This window comes from Mercenaria mercenaria, chromosome 13, assembly GCF_021730395.1.
Source record: "Mercenaria mercenaria strain notata chromosome 13, MADL_Memer_1, whole genome shotgun sequence".
In the NCBI taxonomy this organism is placed as follows: domain Eukaryota; kingdom Metazoa; phylum Mollusca; class Bivalvia; order Venerida; family Veneridae; genus Mercenaria; species Mercenaria mercenaria.
This window is the reverse complement of record NC_069373.1, coordinates 19892722-19915448: the sequence shown is the minus strand read 5'-3', so window position 1 is coordinate 19915448 and position 22727 is coordinate 19892722. Positions and strand designations below refer to the sequence as shown.

The following is a 22727-nucleotide window of genomic DNA, read 5'->3' as shown; positions in this document are numbered from 1 at the left end:
GCAATGAATGTGTGGAAAAAATATCTATAGAGCAATAAAACTTAAAACAATTTGAATACGTCAATATGCGACCAGTTTTAAGATGTCTATTAACCTTATAAGGACCATTATGTGCTTAGACCTATACATTTTTTTTTTCCAAAATGAAGAACGAGATATAATCATCATCATCAGTGCTTAAATATTTGTAAACTGTAAAAGTGAAAGCAATAATATAGAATTATATGTATGTACTGAAACTAAATAAATAGTGGATATTTGTTTGTTTCAGTGAAATATCAATTTTATTTCACAAGTGAGCATCAAAAACTAATATTTTCACGAGTGGCGTAGCCACGAGTGAAAATGACTTTTTTTGGTGCTCACGAGTGAAATAAAATTGATATTTCACTGACACAAACAATTTTCTTTTTATTTCATGTGTAAAACTACTTTTGTTGCGTAATTTATAATATGTCGAAAATCGCGGGAAAGATCAACAGAAAGCATAACACAAATGACGTCATTTTAACGACGTCTTCGTCATTATGGTCCCCGGTATTCATAACGCTTGGTATACAATTTGACTTCAATCGCGACGGAGGACCGGAACTACTTCGGCCAAAACAGTTAAAAATAAAAATGATAATCTACTGTTTCAAAACTGTGGATTATCACTTTTATTTCACTGAGAAAACTCTATAATTCACTGGAAAACATAAAATAAAATATAATATTAATCTTTTAATTTTGTATCCATTCCAAACCCGGACAGAGAATCAAATTAACTGTCGAGGTTTTTCAAACTAAGAAGATACTAATGCATTTGTAGTTAACAACATGGAAATAAATTTATTAAGCAGTGTCACATTGCTGAACATATCTCGACCTCTTGCTAATCTTAAATACTATACCGGCCACGAGATCTTTTATTGTATGTTTGGTTCAAAATGAATTGCTTAATACTATGCAAATGTGCTATGGTAATATAAATAGTGAAAAATAATATGTAGAACAGGTTTTTTGAGTCCCGCTTTGCAAGCATACTTTTGAAGAAAAAAAAGAATACCATATTATCAGTTTTATGTAATGCGTGCAAATATGTTAGAATTTGTATATGCATTTCCAACAGTAAAACCAAACCGTAAGAGAAGTTTCTAAAACTTACCTCTAAGACTGCCACTATTCGCTGACGTCACCGAGGTTACTGACACAGCAGATGTTTTCATATCTTCGGAACACGTCGGACTAACGATTTTGGTACAAGCTGGCTCCGGACTGGCTGTATCACTAACGTTATCGCTAAATCCGCTCTCCTGTATGAAAATAGAAATAATACATTACTTCCCTTGGCATGTTCCAGTGGTTTGCGAGCTATGGCCTATTTATAGCAATATTTGGGTAAAAAGTATAATCAGTGTAAATAGAAAAGACTGAAATTTGTGACAATGAAATAGGCTCACCGATTTAAAAAATCTCGCTCCCGATTAGATACATAGTATTAGGTAGACCCATCGCAATAATTCATTTTAGTTTGATTGTTTGATTGGGGTAGGGTGTGGTGGAAACACCATTAACACCCATAAAAGGCAAAACAACATGTACAGTACGAAGACGAAAATAAAAACGGTGGCACTTATATACTGATAATATGTGGTGACTTCCTTTGATGTAATAAGGTTGCAGATAAATGATTGAATATTAAAATATTTGTATGATATCAAAAACGTGTCTTATAATAAATATCATAATTACAGGTATAACTTCAAGAGTGTGGCCCGTGGAAAGTGACGTTGGCATGTGATAGTCAGGAAGCGACATCTGACGCTGTATTGAAGCGCCACCTTCAGGAGCGTGACGTCCGTCTGAACCGTTCACTGACGCTGAGCGTGTTAACGGTCCTCGTGCTATACTGGATTTCTAAAAGGAAAAAAAAAACAGACAGCATAGATTTAATTTTGAAAATTAATGTTATAGTGATTTGCAAAACATTAATTTTTCAACCTTTTTAGCCAAATGAGGGTTTTTTATTATAACAGATCATATACTATAGAACTGATTTATTAATACTGTTGTCAATGTGCGTTAATTTTCTGACTGAAGTACATCTCCTATTACGCTACGCATAGGATCTGAGGACGACCTATTCATAGCCTCGTTCTGACGACCCTTTCGCTAGCCAATCAGAGCCTAACTTGCAACATCTTGCAAATCTACCTGTAGCCTTGACTTTTGATATTTACAATTCTTATGTCGTAATGTACCAGATAGCCGGCTAGCTCAGTCGATAGGCCACTTGCTTTGTAAGTGACATTCGAACAAGTCGTCTGATTGGATAAAAACCAAAATATACAGAAGACGAATGTGAATGGGTCGTTCTCAGATCTTCGTTTAGAAGATCAAGTACTTTAGTCAGATTGCGTTAATTTTGGCAGGTAAATTCACATGCAAATATTAAAGCAAACATTTCATGTTCCTCTTCAAGGGGTTTTATGAATTGAAAACTACCAATCAAAATTTATCCTACATTGATATGCAATGAGAAAAAAAATCTATAATTTATTTGCATTGCAATTTTTGATTTCCTTTGATTCTCATAATTATGTTGTCATTTGCTTAGCCAACAACATTTTTATTGTTCTTAAAAGATTATGCAGTTTAAAACCTTTTACTGAATGTTTTATAGCTATGGCAGCCACAGTTTTGTTACGGATGAAATAATTTGATGATATAGTATCCTTAAAGAAATAAAACCGATAAAACAAGTCACAAATTGAATAAAACAATTACCTCAAGCTCATGAAGTCTCCGATCCACTTCCCTTGCTAGTGGAATATCTTCATCTACGTCACATCCGGGATGCCAGAGACCGGAACTAAGGACGAGTTGTCTTCTCTTGTGGCACACGTGGCATACCCATTCCATTTCCTGAAAATAAATATTTTGATAGTGTTCATGGAAATCATACACGTTCAAACAAATCTGTCACAAAATGTGACTAGTCTATGGAATATTGTGACAGACGGGCATCGTGAGGGTATTGTGACAGCTAGACAGACGGACAACGCTAGGATTGTGTTGCAGACTGACGTGGTGAGCATTTTCTGGCAGACAAACATTATGATGTTTTAAGGCGGGCGGACATCATGTAGGATTGTGGCAAAAGGACATTATGAGTACATCAGCCCTTACAGAGACATAAGACGAAATAAATGACATATTCTTTTTTAATTAGGATGAAGTTTGTCTACTATGTTCGTGTTGTTGTTTTTTCTTTATTTACCTAGGCATCTCCTCTTAAAATGTCTTCAGCAGAATATCATGTATTGTAATGTATACATTACTGATTATATCGGTGAAAGTCGGTGACACTGTCATAAAACCAGCAAATTGTGTAAGAAATCTTTGGGCCGTGTGAGATATGGAACAGAACATTGGCTCCATATACAGTGACTTTTCACAATTAGACACTTATGTCAATTTCTTTGTACATCAAGACTAAAGGGGCCTCCGTGGCCGAGTGGTTAAGGTCGCTGACTTCAAATCACTTGCCCCTCATCGATGTGGGTTCGAGCCTCACTCGGGGCGTTGAATTCTTCATGTGAGGAAGCCATCCAGCTGGCTTACGGAAGGTCGGTGGTTCTACCCAGGTGCCCGCTCGTGATGAAATAATGCACGGAGGGGCACCTAGGGTCTTCCTCCACCATTAAAGCTGGAAAGTCGCCATATGACCTATCATGTGTCGGTGCGACGTTAAATCCAACAAAAAAAAAAAACATCAAGACTAGACTACGCCAAAGAATTGTTGACTGGTATAAAATGCTACAGTTGACAAGTTACACCCCGTCTAGAACACAACAGCTTGCGTTATTACAACATTCCTATTCAATCTGAACAGAAGAAATTCCTTGGTAACCCGTGAAATACAAAGTACGTTAAAAAAAACTCCGACCTCCAAAGTTTTTTCAGGGACATGCTTAAGTTCACAGACCAGTTAGAAACCTAAACACATTAAACACCGTGTCATTAGTTGAGTCAAAGATGAGAGGTGTACGGCAATAGGAACTTTGTGTACTTTGGAACACGTTCACTTCCTGTCAAGATTAGAGAAATTAGCCTAGATGCACGGAACAGTAATCATTTTTTATTTATGAGTTAATAGAGTGTCTACGTACAATGATGAAAGCAGAACTGTGTTTCTCTATCGTCTTGAGTTGTACGAACACTAAATATAAAAAGATGTGCAGTATAAAGAGTAGTAATATATTATCGGATTATCGGATTCAAATAATTCTAAGTTGATTAGCATGTTTTCTGCATTTTATTAAAATATCTTACTGACATTATATGACATGTTTATGCTTGACATTTTGGTAGCACAGTCGAATTCGTCATGGAAACTGAAGTCAGAAACCACCACCACAATTTAGAGTCTCAGATTTGAGCTGATTTACATTGTTTTTGGTTTTTGTTACTGAATATATTTTTCTTGCATCAGACATATGATCTAATCTACCCTTCTTTTTGATTTTATTTAGCACGCACTGGCATCGTTCTTCGCGAAAATGTAGGTTACTGGTATTCTTAAAAGGGCCTGGTATGTGTGGCAGTCCGTTGAAGTGTGCCAGTTTTATATAAGATTGAAAAGCCAGCTATCACGATAGCGTGTTTATGTATTAAACACGCGGTCACTGCACCTTAAAGGTTGTATTGTATGTTTTTTTTCAAAGATAGCTGAAGATCTTCATGAAACATTTAGCAATCGCGAATAAACATATTTACACAATAAAGCAAACTCCATATTTCTTGGACTTGACTTATTATGCAATAATATTTGACAATATAAACTTGATATGACGACTGCGTCTAGACATATGTTGCGTGTCTTGTTTCTTTCCATGAAAACCATATTTGTTAGAATCTTTCCAAGTTAATGTCATTTTTAGGAAACATAGCGGCTTTCTTGTTTTCTTTATTTTATCAAGAACGACATTCATGGATTTACCTTAAGTAATTTATAGTCTAAAGAACACTGGTTACAATATTTTTTTTTGGAGGTTATGTGTAAAGAAATCGTCCTCGTCTTGCAGAAAAGTTTTAGTTCTCTAATGGCTGCGATTTTATAGGTGCACTCTTTAATCGAAATACATAAACCATACCGTGTTTTGTACAAAGGCAAGTCCTTGAGAAAACATATCTGTTGGCAGTGTTTCAGAATACTCTAGTCTGTTTTGATGTTCGTGGTATATTCAGACAAAACATTTGTATGTCAATCAAATTTATAGATTTATGCAAATTGCATTAAAGATGCATTCTGCAATTTATTGCAGAAATATAAGAGAATATAACAAAAGAGAATGACCTTGACAAAACGGGAGAATTGTGTTTGGTAAAATATTAATGTTTTTGCTGATATTGTTTTGCAGCAAAACTGCATCTTTGCTGTCCAGGTAATGATTAGAAAAAGTATATTCGCTGACACATAAGAACATTCTTGATATGCTCCAAACACATCTAAATCACTAAAAGTGAGTGGTATTAAGTGAGTGCCAGTGATTAATTATCACTGTTAAAACACAAAACTTCATCAGTAAGCATAAAATGAAGTTTTTGTGAGGCAGCTGTATACTCACGGATATTACGCAGAAAGAAAAAAATATAATATGTATCATTGGGTCTTAACAATTAAAGAAACATGATCGGAATAACGTCAAATAACGCGGAATAAAAGAATTCGAAGGAAAACATAAATGAGCCGTGCCGTGAGAAAACCAACATAGTGCATTTGCGACCGAATCCGCGCAGACTGGTCAGGATCCATGCTGTTCGCTTCCAAAGCCTATTGCAATTAGAGTAACCATTAGCGAACAGCATGCATCCTGACCAGACTGCGCGGATGCGGATGCTGGTCTAGATCCATGCTGGCCGCAAATGCACTATGTTGGTTTTCTAATGGCACAGCTCAAATATAATCGAGAAAAAAAATAGTATTATCTTGACGTTAAAGAAAAAAAGAAAAACAACAATATGTTGATTTGTCGAACTAATGCTATGATTATCGAACCCAGCTTATGATGTGATAATATTTGACACCTTGTAAATTAGATATTCATGTAAAACCAATGTCTAGCCATGATTGATGTGCTTTATATAATCCCATGTCATATAATGGTTATACCTAAGTTAATATCACCAAAAGCAAGTCTTTCACATTTTCCTAGAATAAACATTTGCAATTCGTTTATTAATTAATTAATATCTCATTGGCGAAAAAAATAAAACAAAACTGATAATTTTGTTTTTTACCATCCATTCTGAATGTTCATTTAGATTTTTTTAACAATGAAACCTGTATTCAGGTTCCTTTCTTGGCGTATTTAGGCCGTTGCATACCTAGTTATCTAAACAGGTAACTGTTAATATTTTATACAGACGTTTGATTCGTAACCGCTTTTTCACTATGTTTCTTTGTGTTGTTTTGACCAGCCAGAAGCTCGATTAAACATGTCAATTCATTAACACGTGGACCGGAGAATGATCGCAGCAGAAGTATCGAGATATTGCACCATAAAGACTTTGCTTAGAAAATACTATTAGTACGATTGGCACCGTAAAACGTATACATTAACGATTAGATAAGAAACAATTTATAGCAAAAGAGTGCTTTAACACTATTTATGCACGATGGGCTGTTATACATCGGGTGTTATAATATCACGAGGGCGAAGCCCGAGTGAAATTACTTGTACGACGTATTACCGCCCGAGTGTATAAATAGTGTTAAAACATGGTTTTCATATAAATTATTTTGATTCTAATATGCCCTTACTCTTAAACAGTACATAAAATATAGAAGCGCTCTTTCTTTGTCGTAACAAAACTTTAACGTCACCGCACGTTAACGTGACCTCATTCTAGCGTAAGAGTGTTTTAACAGAGACAAGCATGTTAGAATATGAATTACATCGTAAAAAGTATATATTATCGATTAGGATGAATTACTTCATATAATGTATATACAAAAGGTTAGTATGGATTACATCGTAAAACTTTTACATAAGTGATTTAGCATGAACTGCAACATGAAACGTTCGCTTTAGCACTGAAAATATTATAGTATTCTCAAATACAAACAGTTGAAATTATCACAATACCTTTCCTAACAGAAAATTAGAATTGTAAAATTTACAAGAGGACAAGCTGTTTGATACATTAAGAGAAAAATAAAGTTGTTGTAAAGGTAAAGCACTTTGAAAAATAACAAAAGGGTAGGTTATTTGAAACATTACACAAAAATGTAAAGTAAATGTGAAAGAAACAAAAAGTTAAAGTAATTTGTAAAGGTAACAAAAAAGATACTTACAGTAATTGTAAAAGTCAAAATGCTGACAGTGAAACTTTTTGAAATATTGAATTCAACTGCATAAATATCTAAAACATTGTACAGTTAAGGTGGTTATCGTCATGTTTCGTATTCTCCGTGTGCGATTTCGGCATTTTCCGCCGTTTCACCGGAAGCTAGGTGCGCGCTGAGCTACTTTATGCCCGAAGAATGTCGGAGTATCTAACGAGAATAAGTAATCATACGGAAATTGCCGAGTATCGTTACGGTTCCACTTCCTTAAGAGGATATGAAATCATTGTCTGCTACCTTAACATTTGAATTACGTATACTTAGAAAGATGCTTTGACTAAACATTCTCTAAAATTTCACACATTTTTCTCCAAATCCGCCTTCATGCTCATCTGAAAGTTTCTCTTGTAATTTCACAATGTCTATGCCGTTTTTAGGAATCGTAAATTATTATCGACATTGTATGACATTTCTCTCTTCATCACAAAAGACATTTTATTGCCATCGATTCGCTTTATGTTCTCTTCTCTTATTTCATTCCACAACGGAATTTTATTGGCCTAGGCATAACCAAATACGAACCATCTGTGAGACAGAAATATGTAAATATAAAAAAGTATACAACACATATAGACTTTTTCATAAAAGTACGAAAATAATTGCGTCAAACCAAACTGCAGATTACTCCTTGGGATACAAACTCATGAATAATGTGTGTTGACTTGACAGGCTGGTGCTGTTCTTTTCTTCCTGTCCAGACAAATTTCATAACTATGATGTAATCCAACTGAACATTGCGTTTTATATAGCAGAAAAATACACACAATTTACCATGTGACCGACTTTAAATGTCAACATGACTTTGAAATTTAATATAACACTACAGGGGCTCCTGAATTAGGCGCGTGTTCCATTCTGCAGTTATCAAGATTTATTTCCGGAGTAATAACACACCAGACGCGTAAAATGCTTTATGGGTTTTGTTCATATCAATATTTGCTGAAGCAGATTAATAGAATCGTCTGATCTTCAGGCAGTGACAGAGAAAGAAATCAAACATTTTTTAAAAAAAAATATACAACATGAAAAAAAAAAGGTAAATGCAAACATTTTGCTAATTTTACCAATAACCTCATTGCCTCATATAATAGCCTAACGGCGTTTAGTTACCAGTATATCGATGAATATATCTCTTGCAATAATAGGGGGCTGTTATACTCTTGTGGATAAACATGGTGAGTCACATGTAAAGGTTAGCATGTATTCTAAGCAATGTTTTAATTTATTGAAGTTTTGAAACGAAATGTCAAATTGCTCCAGCATAATATTGCAGCAAATTAGTGTCATTATTAGATCCAATATTGGTTACATCCATGGTTATGTTCTTTTTAGAAAATTTCTAATATTATTTGAAATAATCCAGGAATGAAACTTGAGCTTTCAAACTAAATTGACTGCTTTGAGCCGAGCCATGAGAAAACCAACATAGTGTGTTTGCGACCAGCATGGATCCAGACCAGCCTGCGCATCCGCGCAGTCTGGTCAGGATCCATGCTGTTCGCTTTCAAAGCCTATTGGAATTAGAGAAACTGTTAGCGGACAGCATGGATCCTGACCAGACTGCGCGGATGCGCAGGCTGGTCTGGATCCATGCTGGTCGCAAAGGCACTATGTTGGTTTTCGCATGGCGCGTCTCACATACTGATTAAAAATGTCATATGGATACTAAACTTCAAAGACAGTGTGTATTTTGTAATTGTATATACATAGTCTGACTTTCAAAGCAAAAAAAAAAAACATGTATGGACAGGAGTGCATTTTCTTTTTCAAAGTAACTATTTGCTGCCTTGCAATGAAGAAAGTTTTGAAAACATCTTATAAAAGCATTACATAATTTAAACGTACCATTATTTTTTTGTAGGGAATTTACAATAACGTTGGTGCTTAGGTAATGATAAACTCGAATTAGTTTACGATTGTAGCATTATACAGAAAAAGGTTTTGCAGGTTCGTGCAAAAAAAAATAAATAAAATTGAACAACAGAAAATTATCTCTTCGTATGAAGTAAACTGGTTTTATTGTAACAATTTCACACATGGTTTGTGATTTTCATTTATAGTATGTAAATTTGATATGTTAAAAAATATCGATTAACTTAATTTTCTTAATGCTTTTTTTTTTAATCAATACATGTCATCAATTTTCGTGCTTTACGTCCATTACTGGCATCGCCTTTCGCAAAAAGGTTCACGTGCAAAGTTTATTTTAATTCGCGAATTTGGATGAAGAAGATAAGTGTCAGGATTATATTTTCGATGTCTTTTTATTTGCGTGGTGGGACCAACATACTGGACATTTATCTACAATAATAGGATAAGGATAAGAAAAATAAGGTCATTGAGTATGATTGACTGAACATAACTCTTCTCGACTAATGGTCCTGCATTTGTTTTATGTACTGGCAGTCTGCTTTAAGACGAGCACTTTAAAAACTTGTAACCTCAAGAGATCTGAAAAGTCCGTCAATATATTTCGTTAATGTATTTTTGAATAAAATAAAAGATCATAAGAAGCATAGAACGTGTTTAGAAACTCAACACTAAATTGTCCCTGTATTGTGCGTAAAATATAGAACTCCAGGTAAGTCATGTTAAGGAGGTAGGTTACCTTGTTACCAGGGTAAATTCAAATTAGTTGAACCGCAGTGATTTTTTGTATTTCGTGTAATTAAATGTTTTAGCTGCTACAATCTCAATTCCGTTTATCTCTGTCCCTTCAAGTACAATTTTTATCCAGGTTTGAAGTACATGACCCTCTTAAGGTATTTTATATAGAAAGAAGAAGGAAAATGCGGATATTTAACACTTTTCAGTGTATTTTGGTTTCATTGTTATCCGTAGAAGTCTGCATAATTAATAGTTTTTCTAGTATGCGCATTAGCTTTCTAATAAAAGCTTAAAATGTATATGTCGCGGGGCTCGTGTTTCCATGGTAACGCATTTTCTCTCATTTTTTCAAGAATAATGTATGAAAACGGGTTTTTCGACGGCTTCAGTGCCATTCTGTTATTGACCAACATGGAATATTTGGGTAATATGATTAGCAAAATACCAAGAACTTTACATGGCACTGTGTTTTTCTTAAAGTTTAGAGTAACCATGGCAACAGAGATGTTTAAAATAGCTTATATGTTGCTTTTTATCGTAATTTCTTATAAAAATATTATATAAAATTATCTTTCTTGTTAATGTAGCTTTAAAACATCTTATTTCTAACGTTAGTAATATTTTCGTATGAATTGCAGTTAATTTAACAAATTTCACAGCTTAAAATACTTACAGCAGTGCCCGTCGTCTGACATTTTTATTGAAAAATCGTTCTGCATGCTGCTATTATTCTCATGGATATTGTTGAAATGAAAATAAAAAGCCGAAGCTGTGTTCCTTAAATAGACCAGTGTCAACGCTTTTGAATTTTACAATTAGACATATAGGTCACGGGCTTCGTTTCCATGGTAGCATCAATTTAATTCAAGACACCACAATTTTATACTGCAATTTGAACAATTTTAGAGCTTAGTTTTAGTACTTAAGTAACAAATTATCAACGGAAATTGGGAAATAGGTATAACAAATCAAACTGCCCAATTTTTATTTGTAAATGACCGTAATAAGTTACCTTTCAGCCAACTATATTCCCAATCACATCAGTTACTATCACACATTTTCTTACATTCCGCATAACATTTCAATATAATTACATAAAAGAAGCAAAATATTGATCATTTTTCAGAGCAAAAGACTAATAAAAAGTATTTCAGCAAATAATGGCTGTTTAAAAATAGTTCAAATAAAGAAAAAGCACAGAATAACGTACTTTCAAAATAAAAGCTATTAATTTTGCGCGGTAACTGACACGTAACGTCATGACGTCAATGACGTCATTTTAAGGCAACAATGTTTTGAAGCGTTTCTGCGGCAATTCATTCATTATTTCTGCATTATTAAACCATTAAACATAAGATTGGAGGCAGGTTCAAGATTTATTTCCAGAAGAATGGATATACAAACACATTTAGTTTGTCGTAAACATCGTCGTAAATCGTCACGTTAGCTTCCGGTTGGACATGCGCACTTACAAATATCAAGGTAACCTACCTCCTTAAGTTCATTAAAACATACAAGTACTGACGTCACGTCAGGTCATGCCTCATGTTACGTCTCATCACATACTATTCCACGATATACATGCTCCGGAAAAGTGTTCTGCCAAATCTTATTTACTATTCTATATAAAGGACATTTTAGAATACAAATAATGTAATAGAATGGTGTTACAATTAAGTGGCACAAACTGAATGGATTTTTCGGCACGCAAAATCATTCCCGTTAGAAGTCTACGCACTTACTACTTATTTCGCTCAACGTGTAACCGCTTGCCGTGCATTAATATTATTGAAAACGCGGTCACGTTGAAGTCACACCAGCCTACTAGTTGGCGCCGTACATATGCCAATAAATATTACTTTATAATTTCATCTAAGTTTGTTTTTTTTTACGTAAAAGGAACGTTAAAATTGATATGATAAATGGCAGAACCATGTTTCAATATATTGATATCCTACAAATCGATACTATTTCTGCAGGCGTATAACTTTTTCATTGTCTTTATATAAGAAAAAAATGGTTCTGTTGTATTATATCTTAAAGTCCATCCTAGATGACACGTTGAAATTCTGCTACAATATCTTGATAAACACTGTTGTATTGTGGTATTCGACAATATTTTCTTGTGTTGTCTGGCAGCAAAATCCAATTATACAAATATGTTTATGAGCAAGTTCGTGACTATCGAATGAAGGCGACTGTCATTCTGAGACGACAGTATGAATTATAACACGACAGAAGTAAAACCGACTTATTGTGTGGGTTTTCTGTATTGACCTATGCCAAAACGGATTCTTTTCTTCTCAGGGAACAAATAATGATGGAATTGATCTATTTGTGACGTAACCATTTAAAGCATGTGGTACTATGTTTATGTTAGATAATTTTTATCAATCGTGTTTGTCCTGTTTGATTTGGATGCACGAATTAAAACCACATCGACACGGATCCAGGCCCGTGTTCTGAAACCATAAATTGATTTATACTTTTAGTATTAAATCGTAAAGCGTTTAATTATTTAATAAAAGTCAATGGCATATGTTACATTTCTACGTTTTTGAACGGTGTTCGCGTACAGTTATATCGATAAACGTATAAAATCTATATGATAATATCGATTAATTCCTTGAAATCAAATGCGAAGGTCATAGACTTCTAATACTAGTAGCTTTCAAAACTTTTTTTCGTACCCTTTTTCTGTAGTTTCCAGGAAAATTCTGCTAATATGACAACTGCAAAAGTTGCGAAAACCGTTTGTCAAATCGTCAGGTAAGATCAATTAATATTCAACAAATAATTGTTTTATTAAGAATAAAATTCAAGGACAATTGACTGCTATGCTATAATAGTAATCTTTACCCGTGTTGTCTTGGCCGAAATCGCAAAACATGCGCATGCACGTCATTATTCTAAGAAATAATTTTTGTTTCCGCTAACAGTATGCATTTTGCTAAAACAGTAAAAATATGTAATGTTTTTATGATATCTAGAACCATTGATATTTTCGTCCACTTTTTCAGATGGCATTCAAAACAAATTTCACAGAAGATGTAACAACGCAGTGAAAGTATAGTCATTGACTCGTAAAATCCTACCGAAGCAACAATAGTACCAAAGTCTTAGACCTTGGAAGAATCCAAATAGATATTGAATACCCTCTTTAACTGAATCGTTCATATTTGATCAATTTACAAGAAACTTTTATCTAGTTCGGTGATTGATAACTATATTATCGAATATAATGAGATGATACAGAAAAAAATAGCATTTACTACTTATTGTTTCACGATACTACGCCAGAACTTCATGAAGCATATTGCAAAGTATCTACACAACATCAATGCAAAAGGTGTGAAATATGGAAAGGTTTTAGAAATCGTCAGGTAACGTAAAGCAAACTTCTAGCAGGGAATAATGTGATGTCAGACCAAAATCTTCACTGCACTAATGAATTAAATCCGAAAGTATTTCTAAAACTTTTCGTCAACCAATTAAAATGGACGTCTGTCATTTCATCCAGGCTATTTCTTTTTGTGTCTTTATTTACTTCTAAGTCAAATCGACATAACTAAGACTTCATGGCGACTTTCCATAATGAAATATATTTTGATCTTACATGTACAACAAACAAATTTTCTTTCTACTTCATGTTTTGTCTAAATTAACCCATTAAAATATATTTGATATTTTTCACTGTGAAAAAAAGCAGATACTTTCTCTCTAATAATGCGATAATTTACTGAAAAACATGATTGTTATAAATTATTTTAAGTTTGCTCTCGAAACCATAATTATAACGGTAAGGGGCCAGTGAATTCTAACTACTCGGCTTCAAGTTTTAATGTAATATTAGACGTATGTAAACAGGCTGCAAAATATTCTGCATACATCAACTATATTTCCCAATTAATTATGAGTCCCAGACGTTCATATCTAAACTGATATTTGCTTTTATTCATTTCAATATTTGCTGAAACAGCATGGCGATATCGTTTGATCTGCAGACAGAAATACACAAACCCTTAATACCAGAAAGCTAAATGACAGATATATGCCGAGTTTAACATATCAACAACGTCAGCAAATACTCTTTAGAAAAATACGTCCTATCGACTGTTGCACTCATACCCAGAAGACATACTTTCTTTATATACTCCATAAGTACGGTTTTCTAATAAATGTGCTCTTGGCCTTTTGAAAATATTTCAGCCAGCAGCGAGTATATCTGTTCTCAACAATTTAAGGTTTATTTCTAAGTACACAGGTTTCGATTCTATGGTGTACTTTTATCATAACTATCAAATTTTATTTCATTCTTTTCAGCGGATTACACAGTCAGATAACTCTAATCCTATAAATTTTCAAAAATTCTCATCAAGATGGACAATAATTTAAGTATTTAAATACCTATAAAACATTTACCTAAGGTCACTGAAATACACCGTTCTGGCAGAAAAGTGCAGCGTTGTCAAAGAGGATAGCAGGACTTTATGTACTGACCTTGTGTGATGGTGTTTTACACTCCATATACAAACCTAATACATTGCCAACGAACCTAGCTATTCAAACATCTTATAACAAAGGAAGAAATAATGACAAGTTAATTGTACCTTCTTGACAATATAATTACTGAGGACACACCCTTTTCCAATAAAAGTCAAGAAAGTCAATATATATTTACATATTTATTGCAAGACCTGTAATTATTTTGGGAGGCGCTAGTTGTGGAAAATGTTTAGGAAGCTAGAAATTCCAAAATGAAAGTAACATCAGGGAAAATGATTTCATTGTAAAGCTTGAGGAAAATACGTTCCAAAATACGTATATGCATTTGTCAGGTGGATGACGACTGATGTTAAGAAAGAATCTAATATAAGTGACAGATAAGACTCCAAATACTTTACCTGTTATAAATGTATAGATATTTGTTACTTTACAAAGATGAGCTGTGGGTCATTGTAAATATGTTTAACGCGTAATCATCATAAATAAAAACTAAATATCAAGATCAAGATGACAATGTTTTGCATACCACGTGAACTTAAAATAGTCGGATATTACGTTTATGCATATGAATAAATATGTCGTTATACATGTACCACCATAATGTGCATTCCTACACCTACATTGAGACAGATAACGCATCCGTGCCAGAATATGTTTAGCCGTTTCAATGGCAAATAAAGGCATGCCATTTCCGTTTTGGGATACGGTGGTCTAGTGGTTAAGGTGTTGACCGCTCAATGAATCAGGGGTGCTGGGTTTGAGCCCTACTGGGACCATGATCACACCTTCACATAAGACACTAGTACTGGTTTTTCCAGGAAGCGGATTCGAAATATATTAGTATAAACTAAAGACATGCCATTTCCGTTTAATTGTGACCAGTACAAGACGAAAATCTCACCACTAAACACAGCCTGATACAATTCTGGAGGTTCAAAATTGATTCAAAAATTCCCATTATGAGATGAAGCTTTTTTTCAGACTTTACATCAAACACAGTTACAAACGTGTGTATTCAACGACAAAGCAACATAATGCCATCAATTGGCGTTTGTTTCTTATTCCTTTGTTTTTAGCTTTTTATCGATGTGTACTCTAATTCCGTTGCAATTTCAGAACACATGAAATCTCACATCAGTGAATATCGTATAACATTCAACTGAATAATGATCAGTAGGTCGTTTCCTGAACAATATTTACATACATTTGATTATACAAATACGAAAGACCAATTTGCGTTTAGATCATGTTTTGCTGGAAAAGTTTTCAAAATGTTTGACTTTATCCTTACTAAATACAAAATACATTATCAGCTTTTATCGATATGTTAATATACTTTTAACTTACTTTTGATGTGACAGACTGCTCCATTTCTCCACATTTAAGACACGTAAGGTTTCCACAATCGGCACACACATTTTGTCCTTCCGTCATTTTGCCTTCTTGTATTTTCAGCTCACTGGCCAGACATATAGGACATAGTGGAGAGTCTTTGTTCAGTTCTCCTGCCGAAGCCACAACCTCACTTGTTCGTCTCTCAACATCAGCAGTGTATGCGACATATTCCTCTTCGAGTTTCCTGAAATATTTAATGAATCAATGTAAATGAAAATGTTACATGATATAACCTGATGGTCTATTAATGTTTCAATGTTAATGAATCTGTTACGTTATATAACAAGGTTAAATATTTCAATGTAAATGAAAATGTTACGTGGTATAACCTGGTAGTTAAATGTTTCAATGTAAATGATAATGTTACGTGATCTAACCTGATGGTCTGATATTTCGATGCAATTGAAAATGTTACATGTTGTAGCCTGATGGTTTAATGTTTTAATGTAAATGAATAGGTTACGTGATATAACCTGATGGTTTAATGTTTCAATTTAAATGGAACTGTTACGTGGTATAACCTGATGGTTAAATGTTTCAATGTAAATAAAAATGTTACGTGATATAACCTGATGGTTTAATGTTTCAATTTAAATGAAACTGTTACGTGGTATATCCTGATGGTTTACCGTTTTAAAGTAAATGAAAATGTTACGTGATCTAACTTACTGTTTTAATGTAAATGAAAATGTTACGTGATATATCCTGATGGTTTACTGTTTTAATGTAAATGCTGATGGTTTAATGTTTCAATGTAAATGAAACTGTTACGTGGTATAACCTGATAGTTTACTATTTCAATGTAAATAAAAATGTTACGTGATCTAACTTGATGGTTTACTGTTTTAATGTAAATGAAAATGTTACGTGATCTAACCTGGTGGTTTAATGTTTCAATGTAAATGAAACTGTTACATGGTATAATCTGATGGTTTACTGTTATAATGTAAATGAAAATGTTACATGATCTAACTTGATGGTTTAATGTTTCAATGTAAATGAAACTATTACATGGTATAATCTGATGGTTTACTGTTTTAATGTAAATGAAAATGTTACGTGATCTAACCTGGTGGTTTAATGTTTCAATGTAAATGAAACTGTTACATGGTATAATCTGATGGTTTACTGTTATAATGTAAATGAAAATGTTACGTGATCTAACTTGATGGTTTACTAGTTTAATATAAATGAAAATTTTACGTGATCTAACCTGATGGTTTAATATTTCAATGTAAATGAAACTGTTACATGGTATAACCTGATAGTTTACTATTTTAATGTAAATAAAAATGTTACGTGATCTAACTTGATGGTTTACTAGCTTAATATAAATGAAACTATTACATGGTATAATCTGATGGTTTAATGTTTCAATGTAAATGAAACTGTTACATGGTATAATCTGATGGTTTACTGTTTTAATGTAAATCAAAATGTTACGTGATCTAACCTGGTGGTTTGATATTTCGATGCAATTGAAAATGTTACATGTTGTAGCCTGATGGTTTGATGTTTCAATGTAAATGAAAATGTTACATGATAATAATCTGATGGTTTAATGTTTTAATGTAAATGAACATATTACATCATGTAGTCTTATGGTGAACTATTTAGGAGTTATATTGAGAATACTTTGGTTTAATGTAAACGAAACTGTTTCATGACATAACTTCATGGTTTTGTGTTTTGGAGTTAACTTAAGAGGATTTTTGGGATATATTAGAGTATCTATTGAATATTAGAGCTTTCAGAAGTTGAATGAAGAGTATATACTCGTAAAAACGCTTAAGAATGTAAAGCGCAATACTAAAAAGCTATTTTACGCTTCAAAATGGTAGCAACGCCATTTGGCAATGATTAACAAATTGCGTTAGATACAACGCAACTCCCCATCATATTTATCATTATCTGCCATATCCTCATCACCACCATCATCATCGGCATCATCATCGTCATCATCATCAAAAGTATAACAATGCGTCCCATTCCATGATACAACATATTCACATTGCAACGCATTTGTGGGCCAAAATCAGTCTTTTACTACCAACTTGTGTTGCTACTAATTTGAGGCGTAAACAGGTATAGTTCTACCTAACTATAACCTTCAAACATTTTCAATTTTATTTGTTTTATTTTTAACAGTGAATAAATGAAAAGTATAGAACATCTGATTAGGTTCTTTCCTCAAATTTTCAGTGTTTTTTTTTCAGCAAGGGCATGAAAAACCTAATTAATAATTATAATTTAATGGGTTTTACGTCGCACCTACACATTTATAGGTCATTTGGTGACTTTCCAGCTTTAATGGTAGAAGATGACCCCAAGTGCCCCTCCATGCATCAGTGGTGTCTTCCTCAACCACCAAAGCAGGAAAGCCTCCACATGACCTATGATTGTGTGGGTGCGACGTTAAACCCAACAATTTATAAATATTAACTAGGTTTTTCATTACCTGCTATATACATACAATCGTAAAGTAAACCTATGTTAAGCACCGTTTCTTATTGGAATCGTTTCGCGTTGTAGAAGAGATTATTAACTCGGCAGAAACCATAGGATATCACCAGGAAAATACTAAATATGGAAAAAAAATAATCGTGAATGGCAGTAATGAATATATATTTTAAATCACTTGCAAAACAATCAGAAATCCTATGCATATCTAACGACAAGGCTATATATAGAACCCATCGACAAATACTTAATTACCGCCGGCATGCCCCGAACTTTATACAATTACGTTCGATTCATAATGCTGTGAGACGGATTTGCTTGTTTTCGAAATAGAAAACAAAAACTGATAGTCATTGTAGAGATTGAGAAAGCATTGTTTTCCAAGACGAGAAAATATTCAAAGCTCCCCCGGAGATTGAGTCTATCAATATTCATTACAGGACTTGGAAACCTTGGTTTTGGGTATCTAACAACTGTCAGATTATTGTGGATTATATACCTACATATAACAAGTAACAACACTGAACGAGACGGAATTCTGTAACCAGTGGCAATTACTGGAAGCGTGCACAATAACCTGTTTTGGCTCACCGCGTGAAATTTTCATAACGGAAAGTTTCATTTAGGCATATAAGAGAAGACCACAATAAACGTATCAGCACATCTGAAACTAAATAAGCACTTGCCCATTACATATAAGCACTTGTTCTAAACCTTTATTAGCACTTGTCTTAAACCTTAATTAACAGTCGTCCTAAACCTAAATTAGCACTTGACTGTCCTTATCCTAAATTCGCACTTGTCCTAAACCTGAATTAGCACACGGGCTCTTGGCATTACAGGTTTAGTTGTGCCAACGAACAATTGTCGTTCAGTAAGTGTGTAGTATTAAAGAAAATAGAAACACAGTTAAGATGTGTTTTAAATCAATAAACATGCAAATAAGGTTGAGTAAAAAAAGAAGCCTCAGATGTGACAGGTTTACTTCCGTTACATCAAAACAGAATAAATGTGTCAAGAACGCGTTTGTCAAAAGTTCAAAAGTTGATAACAATTTAGCAAAAGAGTTTCAGTAGATCCTAATTAAATTAAATTATCCTCGTAATAAAGCCTGCGGTGAAGATGGCATATGTTATGAACATCTATTGTTTGCATCTAATATACTGTCTCCAGTATTGTCAAACATGTACACATGGATGCTTAGAACAGGTTATATTCCTTCCAACATGAAGCTGGGTTTAATTATAACACTTCCGAAGCCTAAAAAACGGAAAGATAATCCAACCTCTTACAGGGCTATCTCACTTACGTCTGTTATTCTAAAAACATATGAAATGGTGGAAATGAATAGGTGCAAAGGAAATATAGCAAATGCACTCAGTCCCCAACAAGGCGGATTTAAGGAAAACCTTGGTTGCCTGATGCCGTCTTTTGTGGTAAGAGAAAGTGTGCTATATGCCAAAGAGCTTGGTTCCAAGCTTTATATTTGCTTCCTTGATGCCGTCAAACATTCGACAGGTTCTGGACTTCCGGTCTACTCTACAAACTCAGAACTGTGGATCAGAAATAAGAAGTCGAACCTACGGCAGAATAGTGTATCATTGTGACATTGATAAAAATGCAAGCACTAGAGAAGGAAATGAGAGAGAAAAAGAAATCCGACTCTTTTTCTAGAAATGATAAATTACCTTTTCAGGTTATAATAAAGGAAATTCCAGAGGTAAAGGATTATTTAGATACAGACGTGGCTGGATACTAGGAAATAGAGGCCCAAGCAGAGGTCATGATAATCATTCTTCAAACAATAACTCTAATTCTTTTTACAGGTACCAAAATACATTATGTTGGGTATATTGAGGGTAATGTTTTTATCCCGAATATTTTAGAAAACCCTGTTTTTATCCCTATTTTAATTGTACCTGATACAGAGTACCGTTAGTCAGTACCAGGTGCTGTAGGTACAAATGTTTTGCGCATGTGTAGTACTAGTGAAGACTCTTCATCAGCAGATCCTTTCAAAATAACATTGAATGCTTTGAAATGCGTTAACTTGATTTCAGTGAAGTCAATTAACAAGACGCCAATTCTTGTACAACCTAATCAAGTTACAATTATATTAGGATTTGTCAAGAAAAGAGTGGTGTGTCTACTGCAGTTACAGAGGCTATTGAAAACCCTCAACTTTCAGGTCTTAATATTTGTCCAAGAGCTGTATCTCTTGAAAATACTGGTTCTACTACAAGAACTCCTGTCAGAGTTTGTAATATGACAGTCACGGTTATTAAGATTAAACCTAATTCCTATTTTGTTCACACTCAGAAGTTAAGGTTGTGGATTCTTGGAAACCGGAAGTAACCAATCCTAAACCTGAACCCAGTACTAACAAGTCTTTTCAAAATTTACAGGACTTAGGTATTAAGGTGAACAAGGAGAATCTTACAGATGAACAGTTTTTAAGATTACAGCAAGTTCTTGGCAAGTGGGAGCATATTGTTTTCCAAATCTCCCACTGATATAGGTAGAATTGACACTGTAAAATACAAGGAAATGGCGGAATGTGGAACCATCAAGGAAAGCCAATCCTCTTATTGTAGCAACATTGTTTTAGTTTGAAAGAAGGAAAACAGTTTACGTTTGTGTTTAGATTTTCGTCAGCTTAACAAACGTACAGTCAAGGACTCCTACACTTTACCTAGAGTTGATGATATTTTAGATTCTTTAGTTAATGCTAAATATTATTCTAAAGTAGACTTGCGCAGTGGTTATTTTGCAGGTGGAGAGGGCAGAAGAGGAAAGGAGAAGATAGCATTAAGTGTTGGACCATTAGGTTTTTATTTCAGTGTGAGAAAATGGGATTTGGAAACACCAGTGCACCAAGTACCAGCTCCAGAATATTTTTGGTTAGTTGGTGACGCACATCAAGTAGCATCAGGATTTTTTTCGGTTAGTTGGTGACCGAACACTTAGTAACAGTAACGGTTTACAGATTACACATTTGAGCCCAGTAACGTGTTATATCAACAGTATAGCAGGTAATTACAGGTGTAAGTGTCATATATATACCTCAGTTATTTTTCAGCATATACTTACATATGGACAGTGTGCTGAGATTGGATTTTGAAATTTTGTTAAATTCCTTATAGTCCATATGCTATGATGGTGGCCAGTTCATAGTAAATTATTAAATATTGTATTTTCAGCACAGCAATTGCAGTGGACTTGATATTGTTTATTTATTTATTGTATTACTTTTGTTTAATTGTGCATTTCTGTACTCAACAATGCCGACAGCTGGAGCAGATGTAGCAGTTGCCAGTAAGGGCCAGGTGATGAGAAATCTTTATCTGATATGCAAAGTTCTCAAGTTTTAGATGCTTTGTGCAAAAGTGGTGACTTTGTGGTACTCACCAAGGATGAATATGATGCTTTAAAGCATCCAGCACCTACAAGTACACCTATTTTGACGGATCCAGGTGCAAGACCCAAATTGACTTTAGAATATAAGATTAATTCATCTGTTAATAATTCTATGTGTCACACTTCTGCGTTACAGATACCAAAATTTGACATTAAATTGCCATTTTTCAGGAGAACAACAGCCATTGATGGTGATGTTAAATATGATGTGTGGGGGTATGAAACAAGATGTCTTATTTCTGATTCTTCATTGTCACAGCATGTTACTTTGCAGATTCTTCGTACATCCCTCCGGGGATCAGCTAGGCAGGTTCTTATACCCCTAGGGGACAAAGCATCATTGAAAGAAATTCTTCATAAATTAGATACCCTTTTTGGAATTGTGTCTACAAATGAATCTATCGTGCAAACTTTTTACAGTGAATCACAGAAGTCTAGAGAAAATGTTACAACTTATGGACGTATTTAGAGTCTTTGTTACAGGTAGCTGTTGAAAGTGGGCATGTTAGCCAGGCTGCCAGGAATGACATGCTTCGATCTAAATTTTGGACAGGCCTTCAAGATGAAAAGTCAAAATTAATGAATAGACATAAATATGATTCAACCTCTAATTGTTATTTATTGTTACGTAAAGTTAGGGCTGCAGAGCAAGAGCAGAACACCAGTAAAAAGGTTACCACAGCTCAACATCAGCCATTGTCAACAGACAAAGACAAATTAGTTGAAGAGATGTCCAAGACAATGGTCACATTGCTCTTGCACTTAAAGAAGACCAACGTGATGAACATTCGCAAAATTCAGAGTCTTTCAGATGAAAATGTGTTCGTTCCACCGCGGAAAAATGACTTGCAATTTTCACTATTTGCCTTGTTCTCGGTGCTTCCGAGGGATCTACTTTCCAGATTTTTTTTTATCCTTCTACCTCATTACCGGTCAAATGACATTGCCT

General features: G+C 34.1%; 1 protein-coding gene across 1 annotated transcript in view; it reads right to left on the bottom strand.

Moving 5' to 3' along the window:
- Positions 1–1002: 1002 nt before the first annotated feature.
- The window catches only part of LOC128547839 (uncharacterized), a 125380-nt gene continuing 103655 nt past the window's right edge, over positions 1003–22727 (bottom strand). The window contains exons 2-5 of the mRNA XM_053521298.1: positions 15854–16085; positions 2770–2907; positions 1735–1899; positions 1003–1295 (exon numbers count right to left, since the gene is read on the bottom strand). Coding sequence (XP_053377273.1) covers positions 1137–1295; positions 1735–1899; positions 2770–2907; positions 15854–16085 — 694 coding nt within the window. The 3' untranslated portion in view covers positions 1003–1136. The remainder of the gene's footprint in view (positions 1296–1734; positions 1900–2769; positions 2908–15853; positions 16086–22727) is intronic.